Source organism: Mesoplodon bidens (genome assembly GCF_964165515.1).
Source record: "Mesoplodon bidens genome assembly, chromosome: 17".
NCBI lineage: Eukaryota > Metazoa > Chordata > Mammalia > Artiodactyla > Ziphiidae > Mesoplodon > Mesoplodon bidens.
In genome coordinates this window covers 66,757,890-66,782,041 of record NC_138174.1, presented here as the reverse complement: position 1 = coordinate 66,782,041, position 24,152 = coordinate 66,757,890, and the positions used below count along the sequence as shown (strand labels likewise).

Genomic DNA, 24,152 nt, shown 5'->3' with positions numbered 1-24,152 from the left:
GGGCTGGGCGTGGAGGATCACTCCCTCAGAGCCTCCGACATGACAAAACTGCCCTCGGGTTTTGTTTTTAGCACTCACTTGAACTGTTTCTACTTTGCTAGTTTTATACCCTTCATTGGTCAAAGAACTGACGTGTCTTTCACAAGATCAAACACAGGCTTGTTTTCAGAGTGGCTGGAGGGAGTCCTGGAGCAGAAGGGCCACCACCACCCCGTCTCCTAGGACCAGGGTCACTGGCATCCAGGGAGAGGCCCGTGTCCCCAGATGACAGGGACCTGATTCCACACCGGTCCACAGCCAAGCACACCCACACGCACACCTCCCGCCATGGCTGAAGACAGCCACGCTGAACAACAAAGCAAGGGACCTTTGCTACCTGTTTCTAGCGTTTAAATTGTGTAAACAAGAATTGGCCTAACAAAACTAAGGTGGCCACAGCCCGAAAGAAGGCGGATAGGAAGACAGCAGAGTCAAGAGCACGTCAGTCAGTGCCGCGCTGGTGGGTCTGCGGCAGTCTGGAGAACCTTCTGAAACGCATCTCCTTCAACATTCCTTCTCTATTCCAGCCCCGTAGGTACCTTCCTCCTCCTGCCTGTGCATCGCAGGAAAGTTTCTGTCTAAAAATACTCACCACAAAACATCAGAATAGGGTTCATCTTGGTTTCTAGCCTAAAAACTTGAACGATCCTTTTCTCTAACTTCTTTTAGAAACCAGGTGTAGCTGGGTTATTTTCCAAAGAGGATGTGATGCTTTTCCCATTTTCCCCATCACTTACTCATAAAATCTCAAGTGACTCAAATATCACATCTCCAAGGCCTGTTTCTTACGATTGAAAATGCAACTTCCCAGCGGCAAGATCAGAGGGACAGGACGGCAGGGAGCGGCCGGCACTGAAACTGTAGCTCAGCCTCCTCACCGGGAGGGAAACACACTTGCACAAGGTCCCTCTGCGGTGACCTCCGACTCTAACAGCTGCTCTTCGTCAGCGACCCCTGAGGCCGGCCCGAGGTCTGGGAGCTGGGACAGGAGCGGGCGCTGTGGGAGAGCCCTGTCACTGTCACCTGGCAGTGCTGCAAAGGAGGACGAGGTGGAAATATGCTTCCCAAGGAGAGAGCTCACCAAACAAGAAAAGAAACCTATAGAGAAAGGAGACAAATCTGGACTGGTTTTCCTTTCCTTTTTCTTTTTGTTTTTAATCCTCTATGGCTGGAACTTGTGCCCCTCCTACCTCAAGGTAATTCTTACTCAAGAAAATGAATAAAACCCCACTTTAACATTCTACTACTCTTTGACACAAGTGAAGTAGGACATTCATTCCAATGAGATTTAGAGCAATTCCTCTCAGTTTGAAACACTCCTTTGCTTGTTTTGTTCAAAGAAGACTGTGGTTTTCTTTACTTCCCTTTAGCTAAGGGTGTCAAAAACAAATCGTTTTTGGGGTTCTTACTTCCCAAATTCTGACTCTTGCAGAAAACAACACCCACCTGAAAGGTAGTCCCGACCAGTCCTCTGTGGGCTGCCCATGGTGGCTGGCCGCTTCCCAGGCCATGTGTGCACCCTGCCGGGAGGAGTGACCCCAGAGAGGCCCTGGGAGGTAGGCTTGCCCTTCCCTGCCCTCATTATAGCTGTCATTTGTCACCAATCAGGGCAAGCTCAATGCCAGACCCCTGTGGGTCAGTGCCACCCTCATTCCCTATCAGCTGACTCCCTCTCTCCTCCTTGGAACTGCTGAACCCCTGTGATCACACGGTTGGCTGAGTGGACTGTACCTGCTTATCTTATGCTCCCGCCCAGCCGCAGGTGGCTCAGCGGCCCCTCATCTTTGTATTCTCCTGCTTGCTTCAGGGTTTAGTCCTGAGAAGGCCCTGGCTACAGGCTGGGGGGGCTCCTTTGCTTACATCTTTCAGTACTCAGCAGAATTAGGCACCCCCGAAAGCTGGTTTATTTGATTGCCACCCAATATTTCATTCTAATGGATAACACGTTCTAACACTAGCACTAGAGATTAGAGGTGGAAAGGTCTGACGAAGGACCACCCTCTAACACATTTTTAAGTGAAAAAAAGTGTTCTTTTGAAAAAGAACCACACCTTCACGTTCAGCCCTGCTCTAACCACCACTGGGGCACCTGCTGTGTGTCAAGCTCTGTGTCAGGAGGGAAACGCTGAGGAGATGGTACAGGCCCTCATGGAGCGCACCATCCGCCAGGGAACCAGATGACATGGGCGTCTCTATACCAACACCCAACTCACTGTGGTCCAGATACTCAGAGCAGAAGCACTAAGTTTTCATAAGGTGAGCATTTTGGAGTTTAGATAGGTTTGTCAGAGGCAGTGGTGAGGACTCCGGAGATGAGAAGAGAGACTCACTGAGATTTAGATTCGCTCATACTGAATACATTTCGCTACGTACCCGCCATGACTGAGAGTGTCTGTGTGCCATCTCTCTTGGGCCGATGGATATTTCAGAGGACATGAATGGAATCCACATGACGCGTCTCACGTATTATAAACGTACGAAGTGGTACCATACCTCGAGTGGGCAAGAGTCTCATAAGCACCTGCACTGTAACATGTTCCCTGGGCAGGGATGGAAGACATTACATACGTGGTTATGAGCATAACATGCCCCTTCTTTCACGTCGAGTCCGTCCTCCAGGGAAATCCAACAATGGGATTCCCTGTTTAAAATCCTGCGTTGTTCCTAATGCCCACAGCACGGAAGCAGAGGTCCATGCCCCGCTGAGGACCACTGGGAAGCCTCCTTACCTCTTCCCCACGTGAGGCCCCTGCCCCCGCAGTCACTCTCCGCTCTCACCTCACCCACCTGCGCTTCCCCCGATCTGATGTGCTTTTCACCAGGCCCCATCTTTACAAAGAGCACTGCCCCCCGCCCTCCCACACTGGCAATCCTTCAGCAGCATCGCAAGATTTGATTACGGTTGGCAAGAGCTGCCCCTGAGCCTGGCTCCACACTGGGCTCTGCACCACGTGCAGGCAGGAATCGCTTGCCCTACCTATCTCCGCAGTTCAAGAACCTAGCCCAGGGGTTAGACTGGGCAGAGCGGACAGCTGATAACTGCTGGCTGACTACAAGGAAGGGGAGACGTGACTGGAAGCGAGGAAGTCAACATTTGTGAAGTCCATGCTTGTCCTCCTTTCGTTGAATGCCAGCATTGGCTCAGTGAGTCCTGTCTAACTTCCTTGTCCGATTTCACCTGTGCGTCCCATTAAGCATAAACTGAAGGGACACCTTCTAAGCTTGGGGAGGGCTCAAGAGAGACAAACTTGGGAAGTTTTTTTCCCTTTTGAGTTAAAACAAAAAAATTGAGGCCAATATGACAAAATTTCATTATTTGTTAATTTTGTGTATGGGTGTAATATGAAAATCCCTGGTTAAGAAGAAAAAAATAAAAAGAGACAGAAACGCAATAATGCATACACTTATTTTTAAGATACTAGTAGGATTTGGGGTGGCATCTGCAAGGGGTGATGAACTGGCAAAGGTGCTTGTTGAAAAATAGTAGGAGTGGATCGTGAAGAACTAAAAATCCAGAAACTTAATAGCAATAGTAGAAAAAGTGGCAAACATTTCTATGGCCGTATGCTAGAGTCTTACTAGACTTAACGGGGGATGCACATTCTTTCTTAGAATGTTCTTTGTTTTCAAAATAGATGGACTACATTTCCTATCTTAAATAACTCTCACTAAAATTCCTGAAGTATTTGCTCACATCAGAAAAAACTCAAATAATCATTTCTCTTTTCCTTGGTTTAGAAAATTACTGTTTCTTAAATGCATTAAAATCACATGACTGATGTTTAAATAAAGTACAGCACATCTAATTGAAAAATAAGCATAAAAAGGTTTTGTTGGGGCTTCCCTGGTGGCGCAGTGGTTGGGAGTCCGCCTGCCGATGCAGGGGACACGGGTTCGTGCCCTGGTCCAGGAGGATCCCACGGGCCGCGGAGCGGCTGGGCCCGTGAGCCATGGCCGCTGAGCCTGCGCATCCGGAGCCTGTGCTCCACAACGGGAGAGGCCACAACAGTGAGAGGCCGGCATACCTCAAACAAACAAACAAAAAAAGGTTTTGTTAATTCAAACTACCTTAATGTTACTAACAAATAATTTTTAAAAATTTATTTATTTATTTATTTATTTATGGCCGATTGGGTCCTCACCGCCGCACGTGGGCCTTCTCCAGTTGCCATGAGCGGGGGTCACCCCTCGTCGCGGTGCGCGGGGCCTCTCACTGGGGGGGGCCCTCCCGCCATGGAGTGTGGGCTCCAGAGTGCAGCCTCAGCAGTTGTGGAGAATGGGCCCAGCTGCTCTATGGTACGTGGGATCCTCCCGGATCAGGACCCGAACCCGCGTCCCCTGCATTGGCAGGCGGATTCCCAACCACTGTGCCACCAGGGAAGCCCGAAATAATATTTTAGACAGTGTCTAGCCTCCAACTAACCAAGGGATTATATGTAACTATACACTTGTAAATATTACTGTAAATGTCTTGAGCTAAGAACAACATCTTTCTTCTCTTTTACAGTCTCTCGAGCACCTACCACAAAAACTACTGAGAGTCTACAGAAGTAATGTTGAGGGGGCCTCCGTATCTTACTGCAGGGCAGTCTGTAAGGCCATTTTTGGATAATCAAGAAATAGGAAAGACAAGATTTAGAAAGGTCAATGAATAAGGAAGCATGTTAAAAACAACCTCTCATGTATTTACATCTTTTCATAACAGAGCCAAGAAGAAGTAAATGATATTTAGAACTGATACCGACATTGTGTTAACCTCGCTCTCATCATTCTGGGAGGATCAAGGAGAGTGATTCATTAAAAACAAAAACGCTAAAGACTTCAGTTACACACATTCACCTTGTTATCATTTTTTGACAGTTTTTTTCTCTCAAGTGTCAAAACTAAGAACTATTTCACCTTTAAATACTTTCTATCGTTAACGGCTGCTCTGTTGTTAGGGATGTGACCTGGGTTCTATCAAGGAAACAGTAATATAACAGAACTTTATTTCTTGTCACCTGAATTTGAGAGTATTAGTTTATTTTTTAATCTGTTATTATAAATGCCTTACAAATGCTGAGTTGCTCGGCTTTATTTTCTAATCGTGGGGCTAACAGCGTTTTGGAAATTCACTAATGGAGGTGGAAGAGAACTATGGTTCCTTAATCTATCTCTCAACCCTAACGAGTTGCTCAAAGGATGGGTCTGAGCTGAGAAGTTAAGGGCGAGGGGTTGGGTCAGCTCGTCAGGCATATTCCCTTGGTTTCTCTCACTTGTGGTGGCCTAACCCAGAGGTGCCAGTGGGGGCCCTGCCCAGAAGCCCCTCCTGAGTTCCAGAAAAAGTCAGGATACATAGAGACCGAGTACCTTGGGTAGGACTGGCTTTTGTTGGCTCTGGGAACAGGGGATGGGGAAAGTGCATGGAGTGACTTGCTATGAAACACTGACCTTGATTTGCTTTTATGAGAAGAAAGCAACATTTGCAGTATGAAATTTAAAAGGGTTGTTACTGAAGTGCTCTCAACCTACTAGCTTAGATTTTCAGAAACTTTCCAGTGTGAAATAATTACAAACTTCTAGAAAAATTTCAAGAAGAGCACAAAGAACCCAATTACTCTTCATCCACATTCACCAATTATTACTTTGCCACAGTTGCTTTCTGTCTACACACACACACACACACACACACACACACACACTCACACACACACACACACACTCCCATTTATTTTTCCTGAGCCACCGGAGATTAAGCTGCATACATCCTGTCCCTTTAGATCATCCTATTTCCCCGTTTCCTCTAATCTACAATACATACAATATAACTTCAGAATTGCTGTACTCATACCACCATGAAAAATAAACCCATGAAGAGTTTGAGGTTTGCAGTTCTTTTTTTTTTTTCTAAGAGGGCATATTATGTTCAAAAGTTACCGAAATTAATTTTCCCTCTCCCTTTTGATTATCTTATTCACTTAAGATACAGCTGGAACATTTATTTCAGTTTCCTTTTAGTTTTATGATCGTCCCCATTGCTGATTTGCTTTTTCAGTAGGTAGAACATTCACTTGGTTCCTAAGTGAAAACCATACAAACAGAGAAGCTCCCTGTCCTCCTGCCTCCCTCTCTCCCAGCCTGCGTAGTGAACCAACTTCAGTAAACATGAAATATCACAGATTTAAAAATAAGTGATCACAATGCATTTTTTTTCAAATTATGCCTTCCTCAAACTCATAAGAACCACAGTAGCCAATAAAGGGCCCATGTATCTATCACTGGTGTAGGTGGTGGTTGACCTGGTATCAAAATCTTTGTATTTATATGCTTGATTTCTTTCAAGTCTCGTTCACCAAAACTGCTTGGAGTGTGAAGCATGGGTTTAGGGTAAGTACCAGGTGTTACTGATTACCTGCTCCTCCGAAACCTCTAGAGGAGGGGATGCTTGCTGCTCAGACTGCCGACCATCCTGATAGTTTACGTTTCGTCGCTGACGTAGAGGAGGGAAAAGACGGTTCCAGTTGATCATTCCTCCCTAAAAAGAGATTCAATGCACAGCGATCAGACAGGGGAGGAGCAGAAACATGGTAACGCACTAAAGAGCTTTCTCCTGCAATGCAGTCACGGCTGCAGACGGGAAATAAAATGTCAGATGGACCTGCTGTGTGCGAGCTGAATCAATAGGCTAAAATCGGCAGCCTGCAGTAGGTGCACAGAGAGAAAAGAAGGTAGCAGGAACTGCCAAAGGAATTTGTTCAATTTGACTCCAGAAGGCAGTGGAAGACACATGCAGTCACTCCTAACCTCAGCCCCGTGGTGTCCCCACCGACACTGTCCCAACTCCGCTGGACTCAGGAAGACACGAGTGGAGGCTAATTCAGGGCAGGCAACCAGAAACCTGGAGCTTCCTTCAGCAGCTCTTTAAAATGTTGCTCCCTCCCCTTCTCCTCCAGCTCTTCTCCCTGTTCTTGTTCTTTTTTAAAATTTGAGTAAATTCTGAGCAAGGTCCACGGAGGGAGACTGCAGGTGGAGATAAAACCCAGGTTGGGGGACAGGCTCGGGAATGTAAAGGTAAACCTTACACGCAGGGACAAGAGGTTCACACCTGTCCTCTGTGTGGCTTTATGGATAACTTCACATTGGTGGTGACGTCATCCTTTGCCTTTTCTATGTCATCAATGAAAAAAAGCCACTATGTGAAGAAAAAATGTGCGCTGCATGATGCTTTTAAAAAATTGACGTTTTTTACCTATATGCCACCTTTTAAATTTATCAACTTAAATCTGTTTCTGGACGTCTTCTAGTTCTGGAAGATTTAGAGACTGAGAAAACCTAAAATTTTTCCTATTATAATATAGGAAAATTATAATACCTAAACATGCTAGATAAAATTTAAAAATATTTCATATGCACAGCTGAACATAAAGGGAAGATGGAGGCCCCAAGGTGCCAGAAACAAGCTCTGGAAAACCAGGGCAGTAAAGAAGAGAGGATGGGGTGCGAGGGGGAGCACAACCTGCTAATCCAGAGCTACTTGGGTTTTATCACCTATTTGGGTTCAGGAGAGGAGGCCTTGGGACTGAAAGAGGCAGTGACTTTAAGCTCATTACCTCCTTAAAGGCACAGCCTCAAATGGCAGCACCATCAGTGAGAGAGGATGAGAGAAAAACCAACCAAAGAGCAGATCTTCCTGAGGGAGGGAGCAGGAATCTCGGTCTGCCTGAGAGGTGAGAACTGCAGGGAGATTTGGGGTTCAAGTTACACCACATATCTGCTCTAAGAACCCATCGAAAAGTACATAAAATTCGTCCTGGGATTGGAGATGGATACACCTAAGGAGCCAAGCAGAAGCAAATCTAAAGTTATTCTGGAGAGACACTCTCTCATCCTGGAAATAGATGAATTAGATGGGATTCATAGATACAGCTCCAGTGGGGGAAGACTCGGACCCCAAACTACAAAACCCATGAGGAAAAAAACCCATCATGAGCAAGAGTCAGTGTGTACAATAAATAGGAGGATTAGATCCCCAAGGACTTAAATTTACAACATTCTGAAAAAAACTATAAAGTTAGAAGTTTTAAGATGACTGAGATACAGAAGGAGTTAAAAAAAAGGAATAGGACACTATAAAAAAAGATAGTTTTTTTAAAAAATAGGGAAACTAAAAATAGAGATATTATGCAAAACTGTTCTGGAGAGATACTGGTAGAAATAAATTCAAATATATTAATGATCACACTAAATATACATTGACAAACTCACAAGCTGAAAGGCTGAGACTGTCAATTTTGAAATCTCTCCCATTCCCCCCAACCCAACAACAGACAAACTGAAAATATAAAGACATAGACAAGTTGATGTAAACAGATGGAAAAAGAAATATTAAAGCAAACTGATGTTGCTATATTCACGTCATATCAATAGACCTCAAGGGCAAAAGAGGCATTATTAGGGATAAAACCACTAAGATACATTGATATTATTTATATATAACATGACGGCATCAAAATACAGAAAGTAAAGTTTAACAAAATTACAAGTGAAGTGGAAACATCTAGACATATAGTTAATTTTTAGCATATACTGACAGATCAAGCAGACAGACAATTAGTAACAATATAGAACATAAATAACAAGTTTGTCTCGACGGACATATATAGCCTGCACTCAATTTTTAGAGAATATACATTCTTTTCTGTTATAAGTAAATTATTTATTAAAAAAGTGACAGTGCACTAAGTCCTATATGAAATGTCTGCAAATACCAAAATATAAATATTAGACAGACTATATTCTCTGACTACAATGCAACTAAAAATAAATATCAAAATTATAATTAATATAAAACAAACAAAAATGCACATATTTGAGATCAAAAATGAAAAATCATAATCGAAGTTAGAAGATCTCTAAAAGTGAATAAAATTGAGACTACTACCAATCAAAGTTTGTGGGATATAATTAAGTAGTTGATGGAATTTTAAAATATTGAGCTTAAAGAAAATGAAGACTGAAAATTAAACAGTTAAATACAATTTAAGAAGTTAGAGAAGGTAACAATGGTCTAAAGAAATTGGTAAGAACGAAGTACAGAGCAAATGTTAATAAAGTGGGAAACAGAGACACAACAGAAGGAATCAATGAAAACCCAATGCTGACTGTTGAAAAAGTCAAATAAAATGAATAAACCTGATGCTTAGTGAAAAGACAAAGAAAGAAGCACAAATTATATTAGGAATAACACAAGGAAGATAATGACAGATATTAAATAAGAATACTTTATTTGTGCTAATAACTTTGATGAAATAGACAATTTTCTAGAAAAATATAACTCGCCAAAACTCAAGAAGGAATAGAAATTGGTAATCAGTTTTAAAAATTGTTCAGGAACATTGACTAAAGCTGCACATACATGGATACCTCAGCAAGTTCCACTCCTGGACAACATAACTGCAAACACACGTTCACCAAGGGCAGGGACCAGAACGTTCTCAGCAGTGTTGTTTGTAAACCTCAAAGACTGGAAACTACCCAAATGCCCATTAAGTAGAATGGATACATTATAGTATATTCACATGATATAGTATTAAATAGCAGTTCAAATGAACAAACTACAATTGTATGCAACAATATGGCTAAATCTCTCAAATAAAATGTTAAATAAAATAAACACCAAAAAGTACATTTGTATGATTACTTTTATATAATGCTAACTTTTCTGTATGTTATACTTCAATAGAAAGTTACACAAAGAAATAGAAAACCTGATTAGACTTTTAGCCATTAATGTAATTGAAATAATACTTAAAAATCTACCTACCAAAAATCTACAGGTGAAGTCTATGAAAAATTTGAGGACCTGCCATCTTACACAAGTTGTTTTAGAGAATAGAAAAGAAGAAGTGCTCCCCACCTAATTTTTTGAGGCCATATAACGCTGTTTCCAAAAATCAGAGAAGGCTATTATGAGAAAGAAGAATTATAAAACAATCTATTTTTCATTTACGGACAGATGCAATAATCCTAAATAAAAGATTAGCAAACTCAATCCAACCATGTTCAAAAAAGATCATCATCTTATCCATTATGATGTACTACATTAGGATTTATCTCAGGAATCTTAGAAAATATAGTCATGTAATTCACACATTAACAGATTAAAGGAGGAAAACCAAAGGCTCACACTCAACAGATATAAAAATAGTTTAATAAAACTTGATGAAGAGACAAGAATGCGTCTTATCACCACTTGCATTCAACACGAGTCATGGCATAATGAGGATGAAACCAACCACTTGTGAAAGAAAAGGCAGGAGGATGGAAAGGGAGAAACTGTCATCACACGGGACGACTGTCTACCTAGAAAATGAGAACCAATGAGTACAAAATAAAAAAAAACGGTAACATTCCTTGCTTGTGATCACTGAGAAAGTATAAGTGCAAAAAATTCCTATTTACAAAGAGAAATAAAAACCATTAGGTACTTAGGAATTAAATCTAACAAAAAATTTGCAAGATCTCTATGAAAAATGGTAAACTTGACTGAAGGATATCAGAAGACCGAAATAAGTGGAAAGACAGCACATTCCTGCCTGGAAGACTCAATACTGTCACCTTTTCACACTCTGCCAATTCCAGGCTGTAGCAGAGACTGCTGGTTGACTTTCAATATCCACATTCCCTTTCCTTTAAAAATAGGACTTTTTTGGGGGGGGGGGTTACGCACAGTTAGTACATTTCTCAGCTTCCCCCACGAGGACTCAGTTCTGCCATTGGTATGCAAGCAAAAAGGGCATCTGGGACCTCCAGAAGAGATCTCTTTATTTCTTTTAAATGAGTTAAAAATTTAAAAAAATTTATCTTATTGAAGTGTGGTTGATTTACAATGTTGTGTTAATTTCTGCTGTACAGTAAAGTGATTCAGTTACACATATACACTTTTTCATATTCTTTTCCATTATGGTTTATTACAGGATATTGAATATAGTTCCCTGTGCTCTACAGTAGGACCTTGTTGTTTATCCATCTTATATAAATTAGTTTGCATCCGCTAATCTCAAACTCCCAATCCATCCTTCCCCCACCCCGCTCCAGAGAGATCTTAAAGGGAGGGATGCACCCTTCTTCATTGTTTCCTCCTCCTTCCAGGAGCCCAGGCGGGCTGAGGACAGGGCAAGAGCCAGAGAAAAGGAGCCTCGGGGCACAACTTCGTGCAGGGGCCCCACCAGCTCGGGGCTATCAACGTCTGACTTCTTTTACTCGAGACAAACTTCTGCCTTGTTTAGGTTTCTGTGATTTTGTTTTCTGTCATATGGAGCTAAACCTATTCCTAATGGGTATTATATTCAAAATTCACAAGTGTGTGCATGCGCGCGCACATGTGTGTATGTGTGTGCGTGTGTTTGGTTGAACGAGACAACCTCAAGGGTCAAAACTAGACCTGAATATTTTCAAGAAGTATAAGGGAGGGGTTTTTATTCTACTAGTTATTAGGACTTACTGTTAGACTACGAGAATTAAAGTAGGACGGTATTAGCACATGATAGGTAAATAGGTCAAAGAAACAGGAGAGACAGTCAACAAATCAAAAGTAAACACGGGCACTTGGTATATGATGGAGGAAACATTGTAAGTCAGCAGGAAAAAGACACACCACTTAATGAACAGTACTAGGACAAATGGTTATAGAGATGGAAAAAGAGAGGACCTCCCTGGCGGTCCAGTGGTTGGGACTCTGTACCTCCAATGCAGGGGGCATGGGTTCGATCCCTGACTGGGGAACTAGGATCCCTGGGGAACCAGGATCCCACATGCTGTGCGGCATGGCCAAATAAATAAATTAATTTAAAAAAAGAGATAAAATTTGACTTTTACTTCATATCGTATACAAAAACAAATTTATTTTATAATAAACCCCACAGGGACTTCCCTGGTGGTCCAGTGGTTACGACTCCGTTCTTCCAATGCAGGGGGTGCAAGGTTCGATCCCTGGTAGGGGAACTAAGATCCCACACACCGCGTCGTGCAGCCAAAAAATAAACAACAACAACAATGTGATTAAACCAGCCAAGATGACTAAATATAAAAATAAAATAAAATAAACCCCATAGATTAAAGATTTAAATCTGGAAAGCTAAACTGTTAAAAATTTTAGAAGAAATAAGAGACATTCTTTATGTTGCTGGGATAGGAAAGGATTTCTAAAACAAAAATATAAAGGATCAATCATAAAAAAGGATTGCTAACAATTACTACAAACAAGAATTTTTGTATGATTAAAAAAAATAAAGCTAGAAGGCAAAGTACAAATTAAGAGAAAATGTTTGTAACATATAACTGACAAAACAGTATCCAGAATATGTAAAGAATCAATGAGAAAAAATAAATAATACCAGAGAAAAGCGGACGTATATGAATAAATGTATATGAATAAATAATTTACAGAAGAGGAAACCGTGAGTCAATAAACATAAGAAAAGATGTTCAACCCCACTAGCATTAGGAAATGCAAATTAAAACAGCAATAAGTCATTTCATACCTGTAAGACTGGCAAAAATAAAACGTCTAACAATACCAAGGATACGGATGATGTGAAGGAAATAGGAACTCCATATATTGTTGATGAGAGTTTAAATTGGCACAAACATTTTAGAGAACAATGTGTCAAGATCTAGTAAAACTGAGGATGTTCTATGATCTAGGAATTTCATCTCTAGGGAGCTATGAGTGCCTAATGGGGCATTTATGAGGATATTCTGTGAAGCACTGATTATAATATTAAGTAAGCAAATGTAAAAAATTCAACTGTCCCTAAAGAGGGAAATAAATTATTAAGTGGTTCTATTATATATGTGCAGCTAGAATAAATGAACTAGGACCTAATGGATAAATCTCAAAAATACAATGAACAAAGAATGTTATATAAGAATATGTATATACAATGCCATTACATAAATTAAAAAATATTTAGAATAGTATACTATTTAAACTATTTTATGGATAGTTTACATATACATAGTATATAAATATAAATATAAATATAAATATATATATATATATATATTTGTGGTGATTCTGCTTCCCAGGGGCTATTTGGCTATGTCGAGGCATTTTTGGTTGTCTTGGGTTGGGGGTGGGAGGTTGGGGACAGGATCGTGGTGCTGTTGGTATTTAGCGAGTAGAGGCCACGGATGCTGCTAAACATCCTATAAGGCACAGGACAGACCCCGCGACAAAGGATGGCCTGGACCAAAATGCCCACAGTGTCCAGGCTGAGAAGGCTTGATATACACTCACAGGTGGTGAAGATACAAACACGCACCGGGAGTGGATACCATACAAAAGCATCAGACCCGACACACCTGCTACGGAACGGTGGGAAGAGGAATGAACCTTTGGCTGATTCTGTTAACATTTTATTCTTCAAAGGCAGTGAGAGTGAAAGAGTAGGCAAAACAAAACTAAACCCCAAGCGGTGATAGTAAAAAAGTGCTTAAAAAGCAGAAAGTTACAGGAGCTCTAGGTTCTGGGATGTTTTGACACTAATCTGCTCTTTCTGTAGGTTCAGCGTGAGCCTCTGCAAACAGGAAACGCTTCCTTCACTTTGTCTTCTTCAAAAGCAATAACCACATATTCAAAAGAGGAAGAAGGAAACAGCTTGCATTTTGAACAGCCATTTTATGTTATTAGTTGTAAGGAGATTTACAAATGAAGTAAAATTTCTTGTGAAAATTAATAAACAACTAATTTTCCAACTGAGAGCAGTAAACTTTTGTTAACGGTTCATCAAGTGGAACTCACATGGAGTAGAACTCCACCTCTAAAGGCCTCGGTGGGTTTCTGAAGGGACGATCAGGTCAGGCAGTGTCTATACCGAGAAGCCTGGTCAGAAGAGCCCCCCAGGGTCCTCTGGGGGCACTTGCAGCTCCCACGGGAGAGAGGAGCAAGGTGCACGGTCTGGTCCTTGCTCCCGTGGAGCTCCTGATCTCCTCGGGGAAGGCATGACATCCAGAAAGGGAAAAGCCAGAAGCAGGCAAGATGGTGTATAACCAGGAAGGAAGCCACAAGGCATCAGTTAAAGGGCACAGCCAAAGCTCGGGGTAGAACTTCAAAGAGGATGGGGGCTTAGCGGAGTTTTAGAGGATGAGGATGATTTCAACAACGGAGAGGAGAACCAGGCATTTTTGTCAGCCTGTTCAAAGACAGGGGACTGAGAATGGGTTTATTCCTACTTCAAGGGCCAAAGCAATGCTAAGGAGAAATAACAGAGGAACGAAAAATAGAGGATGCTGAGTGACTGAGAGGAGTCTCCAGAGCCAAAATACCTGGGTTCAAATCCCAGCTCTGCCACTTATTACGTGAACTTAGGCTTCATTTTTTTTTAACTTCTCTGAACCTCAGTTTTCTCATCTGTATTATGGGAATAATAACTACGCTCACCTCATAAGGATATGAGAAATAAATGAGTTAATATATGTAAAGCATTTAAAACAGAGCTTGAAAACTTCTAAAAGCTTATTACATATATATTAGCTATTATTACTATCTAATATTTGCATTGTATCTTACAGTGGTATTTCTTGTCTTCCCAGCTAGGCTATAGCACCCTGGAGAGCTGCATTGGGGGTAAGATTTGCATGAAACTCCCCAGGTGGCCAGCACAGCTCTCAGCTCAGAGCAGCCTGAGCTGACTCCCCAGCACAGAATGATTACAGAGCAGGCACAATGAATGTGATGGTTTAGGACAATTAAAATTCTTTCCAAAGCATCCTCATCTTATTTTTAAAAGGTCAGTCACTGGGGAAAAAAAATGCATCCTTTATTCTCCATCTTTGGTGATCTGAAACCCTTTATCAGAGTGCTAGGTTTTGAACTGTAAAGCAGGCGGGGCCACCTTCACGGCACTGTCTGTGGCTGCCTGCGGACCATGTCGGGAAGATTCTGGGGGAGGGTATGGGTTCATCAGGAAACAGTGACATGACTGCTTAGTGATACCTGCCTTGGGCACAGAGGAGGTGAGGTGGCACCTATACAGGAACTACTAATCCTGCTATAGACCATGGCTGTCCAGTATTTTCCACATCATGGCACACACAGAAAGATACATTTGTGTGACACACAGGACAGAGAAAGCTGCATGCAACCAGCCTGGCAGCTTCAGGCCCTTCCCAGCTGCCCCAAAGGCTGAGGGGGTCAATACCTCATCAGGCCATCTGTGACCGTGACACAGTGTTCGGAAAGTTCTGCCACAGACCCTAAGGAAATACTTGTACTTTTTTTTTTTTTTTTTTTTGCGTTACGCGGGCTTCTCACTGCTGTGGCCTCTCCCGTTGCGGAGCACAGGCTCCAGATGCGCAGGCTCAGCGGCCATGGCGCACGGACCCAGCCGCTCCGCGGCATGTGGGATCTTCCCGGACTGGGGCACGAACCCGCGTCCCCTGCATCGGCAGGCGGACTCTCAACCACTGCGCCACCAGGGAAGCCCTACTTGTACATTTAACGTGAGCAATTTACACTGGGTACGGGCTACCATGGAGTTCAGACGCAGAGGAGACCAGACTGTTTCAGGTGCATCAGTTAAGGTAAAATCAACGGAATTATTGAGTGTCTGCTCAAGTACCTGGTAGTACCTGAAGCCATGATGCTAAAAAGAGAACTAAGACAATGTCTGTGCCTTCTCGAAGCTCCCAGTCTGGTATCCTAACCATTAAATTGCTTTTTCTTTTTCTTCCAGGTTACTCGTAACACCCTCTGCTTGATCAGTGGTGCCTCATCCGCTGTCCGCCCGCCCTGACCCCTGGCTGCACTGGGCCCTACCGTGCCCCTCCTGACACCCCTCTCTAGCTTCTGTGGAATCACACTTTCTTGGTCTTTCAAGCCATCTGGTCACACCCTGAGCGCCCCTCAGAGATGCCTTCTCCGGTTCGAGTCCTTTATATGCTGGTGTCCCTTAAGGTTCTGTTAGGATTATTCCTCTTCTCTCTCCACGTCTGTCCCCATGGTTTTAGTCTCCCTGCATGTGGTGGAGACTCCTACCCGCTTTCCCCCTCCAGGTGCTGCCCCTCAGAGCCACACGACCAGCTCTCCTGACGCTTCCCCTTAGGTGGTCCAGAGACGTGTCAAATGGAGAGCATCCCACACAACACTCATCGTCAACCCTGTACCTCTTCCTCTGTCCCCAGTCTTGGAGGATGACATCAATGTCCTTCCACAGCACAAGCCAGCTCACCAGGCTCTGGTAATTATAACTCCTAAATACCTTTGGAGTCCATCCATTTCTCTCCACCCTGACTCTCACTGTCCTATTTTAGATCGCCATCAAGGGCGGGCATGGCTTCAGAGTGATTTTCCTGAGATACAAATCTCATCACGTCACCTCTCTACTTAAAAACTCTTCAGTGGTTCCCCGTTGCCTTTTCATTAATCTTAAAATACTTTTTTTCTTCATTAACAGCAATGGCAAAAATCACTACTTGGTAACATACTTTTATAAAAAAATGTTTTCCAAAACAGAAAAATAATTAATGAGAAGAATGTCATTATTTTCTATTTTTGTAAACCTCTTTTGTGTGACTTAACGGAATATAGTTGGATTCTCGTATCTGCTTCTGCGGTCAATTCTGTTACACGCTACTCTGGCTTCTGATGTATATAAAAAAATCTAGCCACGTATAGATATATAGTTAGAAAACAAATGGGAGTACATTAAGAGCCTTTTCAGATAATCGTAGATATTCTTCTTTGATACTACTCAAGTCCCTACTGGTTTTAGGATGCAGTTCAGGTTTCTCACCAGGGCTTGCCAGCCTCCTGTGTACCGTTCCAGTGGTTCTCCTCACCCCTCCGGCCTCACGTTCTCGACTCCTGCCCGGAAGGCTTCTCTACCCCCCGAGTCCGAGGTGAGCGGCTCCTCTCATGTACCCTCACATCTCACTCTGCAAGGACAGCACTCGGTACGTTACACTTCAGTGACATGCTCCCTGGTAGGAACCTCACAGCAGGTGACGAGCCCCACGAAGGCTGAGATTATTCATCTTCTCTCTGTAGACCCAGCCTTGCCTGCCGCCTGGCATATTCAAGTACGTAAGAAATATCTGCCGAGTGACTAAATCGTGGACAAATACACAGCAAAGCATATTGCTGAGATAAGTTCTATGGGATTTTCTTCAGCAAAGACCTCACAGTTCGTTGTAATACAGGCCCTAGTGTCAGGATGGACAGGGTGGGAGGGGAGGACGCAAGGAGGCTCAGAGAGCACAGCGGAGCACACCACGTGGCTGATGTGATCTTTAAGGGCATGAGGCACCTTCTCCCTCTAACACAGCAGCCAGTAGTTTCAAAGGACCACTGCTGGGAGACTGCAAATGGGGACTCCTCGCAGAAGGGGGCATCTGTAACGCACTGGACTGCTGCTGAGTGCCCCTTGGCGGCTACAGCTCGCAGTGTGACGATGGGTATGCTTGGCTTCATTCCTTTATCTTTTACGTGCAGTGCACTGTACTGGGGCCAGGTAAAGAGCGCTGTGACACACAGAGAAGTGACTAATTTCCTACGGCCCTGGAAGAGCTTAGCTGAGTTGACAAAACAAAGGCACATAAGAAAGTAAACAAGAGGCACTGAAGATGCAGCGTGTGACTAGACTAAGGGCTCCGTGAGAGGTATCTTATTAGACTTAGAACTAACAATACGCACTACCAACAAGAGGAGGGAAACATTGCCAGAGGCTGCTGTCATCAGCGATAGCTTCACGGCAAAACCCGAAAACAAAGGAAAAGAAAGAAAAGCAGAACAAACCCCATTACCACCACCACTCACGCAAACTAGCGATACATTCATCACACGGATGAAAGATGGAGGGACGATCACAAGGCCGAGAGTAAATCCTATCACACGTGTGGAAAGCAACTCAAGGGTCACGCCGTAGGAATACGAACAGCAGAAGCACGCAGGAGATGGAAGCTGGCCACGTCGTGTGAAGTGCCACATCCTCACGTTTGCACAGACGCCATGGCAACAGTCATTAGAGTATCCTTCTGGGCTGTTGGGCAGTGAGCTGTCTTAGTAGGTGTGGGGAGAAAATAATCAGCCAGAGGGAAACTAGATGGTGACTTGAACACAATCCCAGGCTAGCTTTACAGCTCTCAGTTCCACTTCTTCTTTGTGGTTTATCGGCCAGCTTGGGGGGCTCAGACACTTTGTATCGTATTATCCTTCGCAGCAAAACACAAAGCAGTTTGCGCGCGGCGAGGTGAGGAAACAGAAGACGCTGCGGCTCTCTGCCACAGCTCCTCCTCCTCGCTCCGATCGCCAGAGCTCTGGGGACCACGGCACTGTCGGTCCTCCCCATTGTTGGGTTCAGAGGGCTGTGGCCACAGATGCTGGTCTAGGGATTGAACCGGGGAGGCGGTGAGGAGGCATCTATCAGGAACCTGTGCCACAGCCCAGCACGCGACTTGAAGGCTCGGCCACTGCTGCTCCCTGCAAGGGACACTCCAGCTGTGCACGCCACCAGCCGTGCACCCTGCGTCCTCTGTGTCGAGTGATGACTTGTCTCTTGAGAGGCTGGGGCCTCCCACCACAGCTGATCCTACTTCTCCCAAGACATGGGTACGGTTTTCACAACAGGCAGAGGAAAGGACTCTGGAGAAAGAGCAGCAGGCTTCAGATTCTCCCTGGCAATGGGCTCCCCGCCCCTGGGGGGCGAGGAAGGAGGGTGGTGTTGGGAACACACTGAGCCAGACAGTGCCTGTGTCTGCCGTGTTTCCCGAAGGCTGGCGGACTCTCCTCTGAAGGGGACCTTCTCCTCCATGGACAGCCAGGATCAAAGGTGTCCCCACCTTCTGGGGGGAGGTTTGGTTTTGATTTTGGTACAGAATGGGAACGCTCAGTCTCCTGTGAGGAGCAAGTGCTGGGGAGGGGCAGTGAGCTCCCCAGGTTGGGGACATCTGCTATAGGAAGAGGACACCTCTCTCTTGCTGTAAGGCCTTTTTACTCTCTTAATCTCATTTACGTGCTTGTGAACACTGAACACAGGTTAGTAAGAACTGCACGGGATAAGATGCAGCTTCCTTGAAAGTATGAAGGGAAGGGCACCTTTTGGCACAGGGGTGACCGACGTCCGCGTTACATCTTTTGTTTCCTCCCTTCTCTGTCGGCCAATTTTCTGGTCACTTCTTCTGCTCCTTAACCTTAGCTCTACGCAGCAATTACTAAATAAAAGTCCAAATTAAAATTAGTTCTGGTACTTGTGACCAGTACATGTTTGGAGAGAAGAAGAGGTGAAACTTGTTATTAAAGAGGAGACTGGGGACCACTCAGGGTTTCCCCTCTCTTCACATCTCCTCCCTCAGAGTGGTCACTCATTTTCGCCCCTCAGCGATCACCTCTCACTCCCTTACTCGTCCTTCAGCCAACACTGGGCCAGGGTGGACAGCATCGCCTGAAAGCCCGGGGACCCTTTTGGACTCAACTCTCTCCCCGATAAATCAAATCCGGCCAATTCTCAAGTACCACTGATTTTTCCCTTCAGGGGGGTCTGCCACTGTTTAAGTCTTTGTCGTTCCCCTCTGAGATTAAGCCAACAGCCTCGTAGATGACCTCACTGCCACTAATACAGGCCTTGGTTTATGGTGATTCCCAGATACTGCATTTGTTACAAACGGAAGGTTTCTGGCAACGCTGCACTGAGCAGGTCTGTTGGTGACATTTTTCTAACAGCATTGCTCACTTTGTGTCTCTGTGTCACATTCTGGTAATTCTCGCAATACTTCAAGCTTCTTCATTTCTATTGCATTTGTTAGGGTGATCTGCGATCAGTGATCTCTGACGTTACTGCTGTAATTGTTTGGGGGTCACAGCAACACTGGGGCCTTAGTTTAAGAAGCTGCACGGCTACCTCAACCTTCAGCACCCACCGCTCTGATCAGTCGGCGGCCGTCAGCATCGAGGCGGGACCCTTCACCAGCATAAAGATTATGACTCCTTGAAGGTTCAGAGGATGGGGAGCATTTTTTAGCAATAATGTATTTTTTGATTAAGGTATACACATTTTTAAAGATATAATGCTACTGCACACTTAACAGACTACAGTGTAGCGTAAACCTAACTTTTATATGCACTGGGAAACCGAAAATTCGTGGGACTCACTTCATCGCAATACTTGCTTTACTGCGGCGGTCTGGAACCGAACCTGCACTGTCTCCAAGGTGTGCCTGTATTGTCTCCATCCAGCCTGCACGCCATGGCGGGTGAGTTGTGCATGAGTTACCCCACCAAGCCCCTGCACGACACCACTGCCTCAACTGAAAACCTTACTGCCTCACATCTCGATTATTCTGTCCTGGTTTGAACGTCCTCCCAAACCAGCCTCATCCTAACTACCTCTTCCCTCTTCCCTGCGTAGTCCTTCCACTGACTGTGTCCCTCGCTTATTCAGACCACATTTGCTCCAATTGTGTCTACTACCTAAAATGCCCTCCCCTGTTCCCTACGACCATCTGCCGCCCTACAGGTTTGTACAGGGCCCCGTTCTTGTTTTGTGCCTCTAACTGGCTTCTTTCTTGACAATCCAAATCCTTACTGGTCTCCCTGTCCGCTGAACTTCTACAGAACTAGGTCAGGTTGCCAATCGAAGAGAATGTAACACTGAGTCTAGGTTTCCTCATCTGTAAAGCAGAAAACTGGACTAGATGATCCTTAAACTAATAATTATTAGTTGCTTCTTCCTAATCAGTATATTAAAGGATGTCTTGAAAGCCAAGCAGTTCTCTCTCAAAAAGAGACCTTCACTGTTGCAGCAGAAGCCCAGTGGCCTCCTGCCAGAGATGTTGCAGGAGGGATGCCCGGACAGACACTGGTCTAGACACCCTCCATTTTATAACCTCCAATACTGCTTATGAGTGTTCCCTGCACTGATCAAGGAGCTCTAACGCGCATCTCTAATGATCAAGGATCCTTGAGCAACCACCCCTACTAGACGGCAGCGATGCACAGTCCACGAATGAGGAATGTGGATTTGTGGAAGTGAAGTGCTGACTCTCACAGTGGTCTCTCACAGCCCAAAGCCCAGGTTCTGAACTACCAATGAAACCTGCACCTGCACCCCTCACCCCACCCTGGGAATCCAGGCGCAACCAGGGTGCATACACCACCATCACTTAAAAAAGTATGATTTAAAAAAAAACCTTGGTATCGCTAATCTGTGCTCTAATCTCGGACAGGAGATCATGACTCATGAGTCTGGAAATTCCTGTACTCCTGCTGCTTTCTTCACAAAGCCACATCTGTCACCCACAGCGAAAGACTGCAGGGTCTGAAGCTGGGGTGGGTTCCATGAAATTCAAGCCTTCTTGAGATGATCAGAAGGATTCTTGCTGAGACACTCACAGGTGGTCCAGGGGTCTGTCCTGCACTAGAATCGTATTCTGGTTTTTGTGGTACACGGGCCTCTCACTGTTGTGGCCTCTCCCGCTGCGGAGCACAGGCTCCGGATGTGTAGGCTCAGCGGCCATGGCTCACGGGCCCAGCCGCTCTGCGGCATGTGGGATCTTCCCGGTCCGGGGCACGAACCTGTGTCCCCTCCATCGGCAGGCGGACTCTCAACCACTGCGCCACCAGGGAAGCCCCGTATTCTGGTTTTAAAACCCACAGCGATGGCTTTTTTTGAGGAGGAAAAATTTACAAAATGATTATAGGGACAATCTTTCTAATGTTCCCCTGTTTGACATTATGTCTGCTTCAAGGTACATCTCTAAATTCATTCATGGTTTTAAAAAGTGATTAATAAGTGAGAAAATAAAAATTATGAAAAGAATTAGGATTGCTGATAATTTCTATCTCTCCAAAACACCAAGTATGTCATCATCATTTACTTGTTTCCTTAAGCACCATGGGACTGTACCACACTCTTCTTTCTCATGAAGACCAAGGCAGAATGGAAAATAGAAATGATTTTCTCGAGGTCACTTAATGAGTCAGCCTTGGACAGGGATTAGAATTTATATTGATCCTATCTTTCTGTTCTGAATTTTGTCAAAAAGGTCAGTATGACCAACTACAAGAGCACCAAAAACATAACAGTAGTTTCTGCAAAGGAGGTGCAGATGGAGATAAACAGCTTAGCTTTAATTTCACTTGAAAACAGAGTTCTTGCACCTAATTTTCATTTAATTTGCAGATTTTTATCAACCAAGCACTAGTAACTTATTCCACACCTGATACTATACACTTCATACTCATAAAAGAAAAAAGTCATAAAAGAACTAACTCTAACTGATTAGATTGCTTTGTTGACAAGGCAGCGCAGCAACTTGAAAAGGATGGTTTTTAAATCAAATTGCACCAAAACGTGAAAGAGCAAAGCTAAAAAGGAAAAGTGCTGAGAAGCATGCCACGTGCCCGTGTGCTGTCTTCAAGGCTGCTTGGGTTCATGTTGGCTGAGAACGTGCTCCCTTTGGATTCAAGGTGGACTCCTTTGCTACACACACACACAAACACACACACATGCACACACACACGTGCTCCCTTTGGATTCAAGGTGGACTCCTTTGCTATACACACACACACAGACACACACACATGCACACACACACATGCTCCCTTTGGATTCAAGGTGGACTCCTTTGCTTCACACACACACACACAGACACACACACACGTGCTCCCTTTGGATTCAAGGTGTACTCCTTTGCTTCACACACACACACACAGACACACACACACACACGCACTCCCTTTGGATTCAAGGTGGACTCCTTTGCTATACACATACAGACACGCACACACACACACACATACGTGCTCCCTTTGGATTCAAGGTGGACTCCTTTGCTATACACACACACACAGACACACACACATGCACACACACACGTGCTCCCTTTGGATTCAAGGTGGACTCCTTTGCTACACACACACACACACACACAGACACGCACACACACACGTGCTCCCTTTGGATTCAAGGTGGACTCCTTTGCTTCACACACACACACACAGACACGCACACACACACGCACTCCCTTTGGATCCAAGGTGGACTCCTTTGCTATACACACACAGACACGCACACACGCACACACACACGTGCTCCCTTTGGATTCAAGGTGGACTCCTTTGCTACACACACACACACAGACACGCACACACACACACACTCCCTTTGGATTCAAGGTGGACTCCTTTGCTTCACGCACACACACACAGACACGCACACACACACGCACTCCCTTTGGATTCAAGGTGGACTCCTTTGCTATACACACACACACAGACACACACACGTGCACACACACACGTGCTCCCTTTGGATTCAAGGTGGACTCCTTTGCTATACACACACACAGACACGCACACACGCACACACACACGTGCTCCCTTTGGATTCAAGGTGGACTCCCTTGCTTCACACACACACACACAGACACGCACACACACACGCACTCCCTTTGGATTCAAGGTGGACTCCTTTGCTACACACACACACACACACAGACAGGTTTAGGCATACAGTTTTCAGGGCTCCACTCCAGACACACTCCAGACCCTCCGTGGCTGGGCGAGGGGCTTCTCCTAGAAGAGGACGCGTGACATTTTGCTGTAACCGCCTCTTCCTACCCTCAGCTCAGGGAGAGGAAAGATTGTGCTGTCTTGTCTGCTGCGGTGCTCCCCAGAGCCTGGCTGAACACTAAATAAATCTCGTGGAAAGGATGCTCATGGAAACTAAGAGGTGAGTAAGCAGCTTCCTCAGAGACCAGATGCAGGGGCGCTGACAGACACCGGCTCCGTGGGGTGGCACCCACCAGGAGGAAGGACAATCAGACATGCTGCCACATGGACAAACCTCAAAAACATGAGGCCGTGTGAAAGACACCCGTCACAAAGGACCCAAAAGTATATGATTAGATTCAATGTCCAGAACAGGCCAATCTAGAGAGTCAGAAGATAGATGGGCGGTTGCTCAGGGCGAGGTGGGTGGTAGGCCTGGGGAGTGACTGCTAATGGGAAGAGTCTCTTTCTGAGGTAATACCAGTGTTCTAAAATCCAGTGTGGTGATGGTGGGATAACTCTGTGAGTACACTACAATCCCCTGAATTGTACTCTCTTTTTTGGCCACGCCGCGCAGCTTGCAGGA

General features: G+C 44.6%; 1 protein-coding gene across 2 annotated transcripts in view; it reads right to left on the bottom strand.

Annotated features, from left to right (window-relative positions):
* UBAC2 (UBA domain containing 2) overlaps positions 1-24,152 on the bottom strand; it is a 165,250-nt gene that overhangs the window by 5,658 nt on the left and 135,440 nt on the right. For both annotated transcript variants that reach the window (XM_081214650.1, XM_081214651.1), the window contains one exon: positions 6,431-6,553. In XM_081214650.1, the coding sequence (XP_081070776.1) occupies positions 6,431-6,553 (123 nt within the window). The remainder of the gene's footprint in view (positions 1-6,430; positions 6,554-24,152) is intronic.